Source organism: Mixophyes fleayi, chromosome 4 (assembly GCF_038048845.1).
Source record: "Mixophyes fleayi isolate aMixFle1 chromosome 4, aMixFle1.hap1, whole genome shotgun sequence".
Classification (NCBI taxonomy): Eukaryota; Metazoa; Chordata; class Amphibia; order Anura; family Limnodynastidae; genus Mixophyes; species Mixophyes fleayi.
In genome coordinates, this window is record NC_134405.1 from 300994433 (window position 1) to 301002756 (window position 8324).

The window sequence follows — 8324 nt, forward strand, 5'->3', positions numbered from 1 at the left end:
AATGTGATGGTTAAGGGGTCTAAATACATCTTACGTCATTTTGACCCAACTACTTAAAAAATGGGACTACCCAGTAATTATTTTGGCTTAGGGGTGCCTTGGAAAAATTATGGTGACCCTAAGGGTGCCTCGAACTGAGAAAGTTTGGGAACCACAGCCGTAGGCAACAGCCAGGGCATAGAGGGAAGGAAGCTGCAGCAGCTTAGGTAAAATTCGGGCCGTCACGGCAAGTCTGACGGCTTATAACACAGATGATATCTTGAATGTCTCTGAAATAAACATTTATACTGATGCAGATGATCTCTTGAATGGATCTTTATCATAGTCTCTGAAATAAATATTTATACTGATGTAGAAGATATTTTGAATATATCTATAGGGGTGGGGTACATAATTTCGGCACTGGAAATGTCGTCAGGCTAAATACCGACAGGTCCGTTGTGATGACAGGTTCACAATCGAAAGTGTGATTAGCGGCATTGACAATGTTGCTAATCACAATGCCGACATTAAAACAGTAATGGATGCGGGTCAGGACAATGGAACTGTTGGCATTTAGCCTGCCGACACGTTCACAGACTTTGAAATAAATATTTATACTGATGCAGGTGATAAATCTATATCTACCTTTCACTTATTATGTAATATAAAGATATTGTAGTTTCTCAGGCTTACTCCAAGAACCAGGGTTTATTATACTAATACCGCTTTTCTCATTGTTTCTTTCCCCAGAGGGTTGTTTTATTTCAAAATGATGTTTCTCCTCACAGATGCTTTGGCTTCATAGACAATTCTCTTTACATATATTTCTATAATCAGATGCTTTTTCTTATAAATGTTGATATACACAAATACAGCCTTTTACATATGCATCTCTTAATATATCAATCTTATTAATATATATCTGTCTTCTCACAGATTTGTCTCTCTTAGTTTTCTCCTCCTCACATAGGTCTGTCTCCTCTCTCTCCCTCACCCTGATGTCCAGTAAAACCATAATTCCTCCTTTCTCCACTGTGACTGACACACTCCTTTGTCAGTTCTGGAACAATTGCGCAATATCTTTCCGGCTGCCAAGGACCCTGGGATATGTAGTCCCAGCCAGGGACAGCTTCTATATTCACTTTTAATCTCCGTGGCGGCAAACGGTACAAGGATGGGATGACTACAGGGAGGGAGGTATTGGAAATGGCTGCTGGGGGTAGGTAAGGAAAATAGTTGCAGAGGGAGAGGTAAAAAAATTATCTGCAGGGGGTGAGTAAAGGCATGGTTGCATGGGGGTTGACAAGGAACATGACTGCAGGGGGGAGGTAAGGAAAATGGCTGCAGAGGGTGCAATGGCTCCAGGAAGCGGTAATGAAAATGGATATAGGAGGGCAATGGTTGCAGAGGGGGAGGTAATGAATATAGCTGCAGGGGGGAGAATGGCTGTGGGGGTTGTGGTTTTGAATATGGCTTTAGGGGGAGATAATGAAAATTGCTGCAGGGGTGGGAGATGATGAAAATAACTTAAGGGGTAATGAAATAGCTGAGGGGTTATTTAAAAAATAGAGCAGCTTTGCAGGGGCAAACGCAGGATTTGTAGAGGGGGGGTTTCCACACCTTGCCACCAGTGGGCGTGGCCAGCATGCGTGGGGGCGTGGCTATAATTATGCTCTCCAACTCATCCTATCCCCATAATATACAGGCAATGCTGCGTGCACCACTGTTAGGTGCACGTAGCTCTCCCTTTTCAAGCAGAGCTGAGTGAAGCGGGAGCAGGGTCCAGCCACCTCCATTATACAGGGGGGGGTTTTCAGGCACTAGGAACTTCCCCCCTCGGTTTGTCTATGCTTTGGGGGCATGATCTCTGTATTCTGTAGTAGTTACAATAATGCTCCCTGCGGTCACTAGAACACTACGCTGCACCTTGCAGATTTTATGTTTTGGAAATTGTTTTATGCTAGGCGGCAAATTTTTCTACTAAGTCTTTGCTTTATGTTTCCCTTACCTGTAAAAAACAAACACATTTCCTTCACAATATTGCTGTCTTATTAAATAAAGTGTCATATTTACATGTGATAAATTGTCCAGCAAATATACTATCTCATTAAATGTATGATAATGCTATTTTTGTATTGTTTTTTATTTTCAGTGTAAAAACATCTCAGTGGAAGTTCTTTAGTGATTCTTTACCTGACCTGCTTGTGCCATGTTGCATTTGGATGTGCAAGAGTTTTATTTATCAATGTACGGTTTATTTATAACATAATGATTGCAGTGTGAAAATACATTCAATACGAATGCGTGACTTATTTTTAAAGGTGTGTAAGGATGTTTCCTAAATGATACAAGAAGTGGGCAACATTTTTGCCACAAATTTTCAGTGCATAAAATTTCATAAATTCATAAATATAACTACTGAGCCACTACAATTCTGTATGTTTCACAGGTTATTATTAATGATAGGATGGTAACACAGGTGGACTGGTTGCAACTAATGAGACAGATTAATGAGACAGCTGACATTTAAGCATAAAAGGCCAAACCTGGTCAGTTGGCTTCAGTGAGTGTTTGGTTCAGGACATAGCTGGTTTGGTGAGTAAATAGAAAGGTTAGGTGCTATTAGAGTTGGTTATATTGCATAAGAGGTTTACAAAAAAATCTTGTTTTTGTATGATGTAAAATAATTGAATGCTGGATGCACTCTCTTTTTCAATTTATTTATGAAAACTTGTGTTTGCTGATTGGGGTTATACTCTTAAATGAGGTTCTGTAAATGTGTATGAAAAATGTTATTTGATTATATGATCCTAATGCTCTTTTATGTCCTACAATATGTGGTTTTTTTTTTTTATATATATATATATAATTTCTCCTCCTATTGTCCCCAATACTGATGGAGCCTTGCTGCTCAATATAGAAGCTATATGCATGGTGATACACTGTGAATAGCTAATTACAAAATTAGCATTACTATCTCCTAGCTTCTAACTATTCACCAAAGAAACTTAAATTTATCAATGGAAAGGTTTTTATTAGGTGCACCAAACTTTCTCTGTTTTCAGGGACCTTGCATGGAGTATATGTAAACCTGAAATGGTTGATGGGAGGCCTGTAGCCCAAATTTCTTAATATTTGAGACTTGCAAACTGTTGGTGAAGCAAGAGTACAGTAGTAGAAGTGCTAAAACAATAAATGGCTATGGGTAAACTTCTCCAAGCTTGCAGGACTGAATCTACAAATGATGGGATTTAGCTTACCTGGAGACTGTCAAGATCTTCTATAGCCAAACTGATGTTTTAGTTTGATCATGCAGCCAAGAGGCTATGCAATTTGGCCCTCTACATATGTGGCTCAATCATTCAGATTGAGCAAAACTACTGTATTGTAGCATTGAGAGCTTTGTTTACTTGCATATTGTATATACATATCATAAAACCAGTAAATATGAGCCACCTGGAATTTTCAGAGGTCTCATGTGATTCTTCAAGGGATCTATCTGCTGTATGTGTATGTTATATAAAAAATCTAACCATGATTAGTGCAGCTGCTTGGGTGACTCTGGGACTTCATGTTTTTCAGGATATTAACTTGAATGATGGAAGCCTTCATACAATTGGAGAAAGAAAATGTGAATCTCTGCTTTCTCCCTTCCAAGGCTCATCAAGGCCTTTGTAAGTTTATATACCTTTATGTTAAATATCCCAGACAAACTGCTTATAAGGGTTAACTGGACCAATGGTTGGTAACACTACTTGCCAATTCTTCTGGTTTTTTTTTCGTTTTTTTTAATTAATTTGGCTTGCTTTGCGTCCCCCACAAAAAAATCCCTGCCCTTCCTGTTTTGCCCAAATACACATTTGTCTGCTCATAAATAGCTGTCATTGTTTCCTATAAGTTGGGCATCTTGTGAATGCTTTCAGATCTCCTTACATTTCATCACACCTCGCCACAGAACTCTCCATATGCCCCTTAAATACCTCACAGACCTCCTGGAATTTCCCTTGCATGTCCATCAGGCCGCCCCACATGCCAGACCCTCAAACTTCTTCACATGTCCCTATCAAAGTGCTGTGGAGGGCCCATACTAACAATTATCCATGGACCCCAAAAGTCTAGGCACAGCACTCTTAATTGTACATATATGAAAACATAGAATGCAATTTCCAGGCAGACTTGGCTGTTCTGAAAGTTATATATGTATGCTGTAGGCAAACTGGGTACTACACCTAGCAAGACATTGCACGGTCTGAAGTACCGTTTTAAAAGTTGCTTCAAGTCTTCATGCAGAATAAGTACAGAAATTGAGTCCTTTTTCTGATGTAGAACAGGAGGAGCTTCACAGTGCAATTGTTCCATATTTGGGTTGTAAGGCAATGGGTGTAAAAGGGAAGTTTAGTGGACACTGTAAAAACTATGTTCTCATGGAATTGGTTTCCCAGATGTATTAAACACAAACTCATCCATCTGCATTGTGATTCATACTGTACTACATAGTTGGTGCTGTAATCAAAGGCATCTTGTAGGATATTTATCCTAACAAGTGATAAACAGAATGATATAAACGACCTTATCAAAGACAACTAGCAGTAAACTGAGACCTCGGTTTAAAAGTTGGATGTAAGGTTGGGTTTCAGTTCACAGCTCATTGTTTACTACAGGATAGTATGCTTCATTTAATTGTATTCACTGATGCTAATTAAAGTGTTATATTTAAAAAAACAAAACAAAAAACAAAATGATAGGGACTTCCGTTAGGCAGAGCTTCAAGAAGGGTCTGTTTTATCTGCTCACTGAAACTGATATAAATACTAATATCTATTATCTGTCCAACCTAACCTCTCCAGGGGCTTCACAAAGCTGTCTAAATACTACAGGGATATGGCAGGCAAAGGTATTGCCATATTAACTGGCTCCCTGCTTATAACTTGGTTCCTGACCCTCAGGGTAGGGCTCCTAACTGCCTCTCGCAATTTTGCCTACTCTCTTTACACTTCAGTGGACTTCTACAGTACCCAATAGCCCAAGATTGCTGTTTTAAGAGGAGCATTTGGAGTTCAGATATCTCACTCCAAACTAGTCCTTCCTCATCAGTGACTCAAGAGAATTGGTTGCCATAATCCTGAGCTGAAGACACCTGTCTAGCACTTCACTGTCTGCAGTTGTCAGTCACTGGTAGGTGCCAAGCAGCTTTCCCCTCCATGCTGGAGACTTTGAACAAGGAAAGGAAGAAAATTTTGTTGCTGCAGGGATAATCTGAAAGCCCCCTGGATGACTCTGGGCCCCTTACACCAGTACTCCTGGTGGTGGTCCTGATATTGATTGCCCCACTTTTTGCCATACTACTGTCTGACATAAGGTTGCACTTTTAGTGAGCTCTTATCTGTGATCACTGGGTCATATTCTGGTAGTATTGGGACACAGTAATGTTCAGTGTGGTGTCTGTTGTAGCAGCACTACTACTTACAGTAGACTGTATTTAACTTATATTTTTTCTTTTTGCAGCTGGTCTGTATACCAGAGGTTCACAGCCCTTGCGTAATACAAAAAAGTTTAATGTGCCCAAAGCTCAAGCAAATAGGAAAGTGCTAGGACACATTAACCAACATATGGACTCCAGGAAATCTGCTTCATCAAAGCAGGTGAGTGGGCTATGTAAAATCCTCTTATAACGAGTGGTCACACATTATAAAAGGATACTGGACTAAAGGCACTGAGGGCTTTGATGTTTATGCAGAGCATCCAACACTTGTGAAGGACACAGGAAATCTTAAAAGTCCTGCTTTTGTTTTTTTTTTGTTTTTTTTAAGCTGTTATCAGGCCCGGAGCCTGATTTATAGATTAAGCACATCATTTGTGCAAATGGGTCCAACCAGCACCTGCTTCACCTACCTTGTCCACTCCAGATTTAACATCATGATGGTGCTCAATAGATTGACAAGTAATTATGCATTAATTTCCAGGAAACATGCTTCATCTTGCACTGAATCTAACACCAGTATTAATATAAACTGAAATGTTTTTTTTGGGGGGTGGGGGGGGGGGGTTCATGTAACTTTATTCTGTGTGTATGGTAGTGGCAATAAAACATGTGGGGATAGACTCTTGGCAACCAAGAAATTCTACCCATGGGCTAGCACAAGTTTGAATACTAGTCTGGGGTTCTCATTTAAGAAAACAAAGGACTGGTGACCAGAAGACATACTGGAGGTCTGTGGTTGAGGATATTAACCTTTGTGTGGTCTATGTTTAGGTACAGGCAAGAAAAAGGGACAACTTGGTGCAACAAAGTGAAAAGTATCCTGAAATTGAGACCTTCTTACAATACAATCCTCTAGGTAATTTATTTTCTCAGGAAATATTGTTATATATATGTAATACCTCACATGGATCAGGCTCTCAGAAAAATGCTCATGTTGCTCCTCCAATTAAATGATCTGAATCCTTACTATGGCAAGACATTAACAAATTCTTATAAGGTATATTTATTAGGTGGCCATTGTTAAACTAGGCTATACTGTGAATCCTCTTTAAACAGTGTTAAAGATAGCCATAGTTATCAAGAAGGTCTCTAGATGCACATGCTAATATACTAAAACTTTATGCAATGGTCCAGGAGTGCTCATCTAATTTAGGAATAAATGTTATTTAAGCCATCTGCCAATGGAAGCATAGCTGCTGTGTAACCTACTCAGAGGAGAGGGATCATCTGGTCCTTGTGTTAGAAGTTGGCTAATAACTTGCCCATGGTGTGTGTGACAGATGTTGTGACCTGTCTGGTACAGTCCTTATGATACAAATGGTCTTACCTTTCCAACCTGCCTTTGGGGTTTATGAACTCTTCCTGTATCCTGTGCTGGACCAAATATCTAATAACATTATGGTGCATGGAAGTCTCCCATTGCTTTGCACACTTAGCTGGTTCTTTTGGCCAAGTCCTGAGGAGGAGAGTGCACTGATGTACAGGGAGCGGGGCAGTACTACACCAGTTTAACATGTGCAAGCCAGGACACATTGGATTCCATGTCCAAGCTCGATTTCATTACGAATGACTTGTAAATGTTTGAACAGATTATGAAAGGTTTCATGTTCCTGAGGAACATAAGTTGAGTGACTGCTGTCTTGCCGGTGTTCCGCTCTTTGTTTCAATGGATGATGTGAAGACATTTGATGCACTTACAAGCCCAGTTCTATCACCAATGGAAAATGAAGTGATCAATTATGGTAAGTAGCTTTGATGCTAAACACTAAAATTGTAATCTTAATTTATAGAAACTATCAAATTGTGTACAGCTGAGGCAGACAGCTTGTGAACATATACCAAAGATCCTTCTGTTTTCCTAGATAGCCTTGTGAACTGCAGTAATCGGCTAGCAAGTTCCAATACATTCAAATTGTAATTGTAACTCGTATTCCCCTCGCTTTTCTGTTTGCTACATTAAAACCTGGCAGGCAGCCAATGCTACTGTTACTTCATTACATTGTTGCAAGTTGTTAAAAGATTTAACACAGTACAGCATATAAACTGTTAAATGTGGATCTTTCCACTACAAAGGATCAGAAAAGGCAATAGCTTTATGCAGCTCCTCAATTACAGTATGTGAACAAGTGATAATCTGCTTTGACATATTGGCCAACATGCTAATTAATCTGCCTAAACACCAATTGGATAATCTACCAGGTGAACACAAAGTAGGATTTGCCCCAAAAGTGTGTTTCTTCGTTGCACAATTTATTTATTTTTTTGTTTTTAACTTTAGTTACTGTATACTTGTAACTGGTGTACTGTTTTATGTGTAGGACTAAACTGCAATAGATGGATTGGAAAAATACAGCTCAAACTTGTGAAATGACAAAGCTATGATTGCTCTTCAGCATGACTTGATAAATGTGGTCTTTTTATTGATGCAGAATATTTTATTTTTCTTCTCTCCCACCAGATTACCAGACCTTCGCTCCTTTACTTGAAGATATCATTATTGCTTTGCCTTTTATGTGCGACTTTTAAATCTTCCTATTTGTAAATAATTTTTTTTTAAATAAAATTGTTTTTAACTTCCCCATGTGCATTTTATTTCTAAAGACTTTCCTGTTGGTTCCTCCCAGAAGACTGGGATGGATACATCCTAGCCATCACCTTATGCTCTGGGATTTTTCAAGTTTCATGTAGAAATCATGAGGCTTTTATAGAGTAGTCACTAGTTATAGCACCTACATGACACAGAAAATGGTAAAACTAAGATTATTCTAAAGCACGTGGCTGCAAATTGTACTTCCAAATGAATGACATTGTAAATATATGATTGTGCTGATATAATGGGCAGATGAGTGTCCTCTCAGAG

The 8324-nt window shown here is 39.1% G+C and overlaps 1 protein-coding gene across 1 annotated transcript; it reads left to right on the forward strand.

Moving 5' to 3' along the window:
* The first annotated feature begins 2565 nt into the window (after nucleotides 1-2565).
* LOC142150163 (securin-like) lies at nucleotides 2566-8004 on the forward strand. The gene is made up of 6 exons (XM_075205372.1): nucleotides 2566-2577; nucleotides 3565-3656; nucleotides 5488-5624; nucleotides 6236-6320; nucleotides 7054-7206; nucleotides 7923-8004. The coding sequence occupies exons 2-6, from the start codon at nucleotides 3578-3580 to the stop codon at nucleotides 7988-7990; spliced, it is 522 nt and encodes a 173-aa protein (XP_075061473.1). The 5' UTR covers nucleotides 2566-2577; nucleotides 3565-3577; the 3' UTR covers nucleotides 7991-8004.
* The last annotated feature ends 320 nt before the right edge of the window (nucleotides 8005-8324 follow it).

Bases quoted from the DNA above. Each gene is read 5' to 3' on its own strand.
- LOC142150163 (XM_075205372.1), top strand. From the start codon at position 3,578: ATGATGGAAGCCTTCATACAATTGGAGAAAGAAAATGTGAATCTCTGC. The intron at 3,657-5,487 runs GTAAGTTTATAT...TTCTTTTTGCAG, and splicing joins CAAGGCTCATCAAGGCCTTT to CTGGTCTGTATACCAGAGGT. The intron at 5,625-6,235 runs GTGAGTGGGCTA...GTCTATGTTTAG, and splicing joins AATCTGCTTCATCAAAGCAG to GTACAGGCAAGAAAAAGGGA.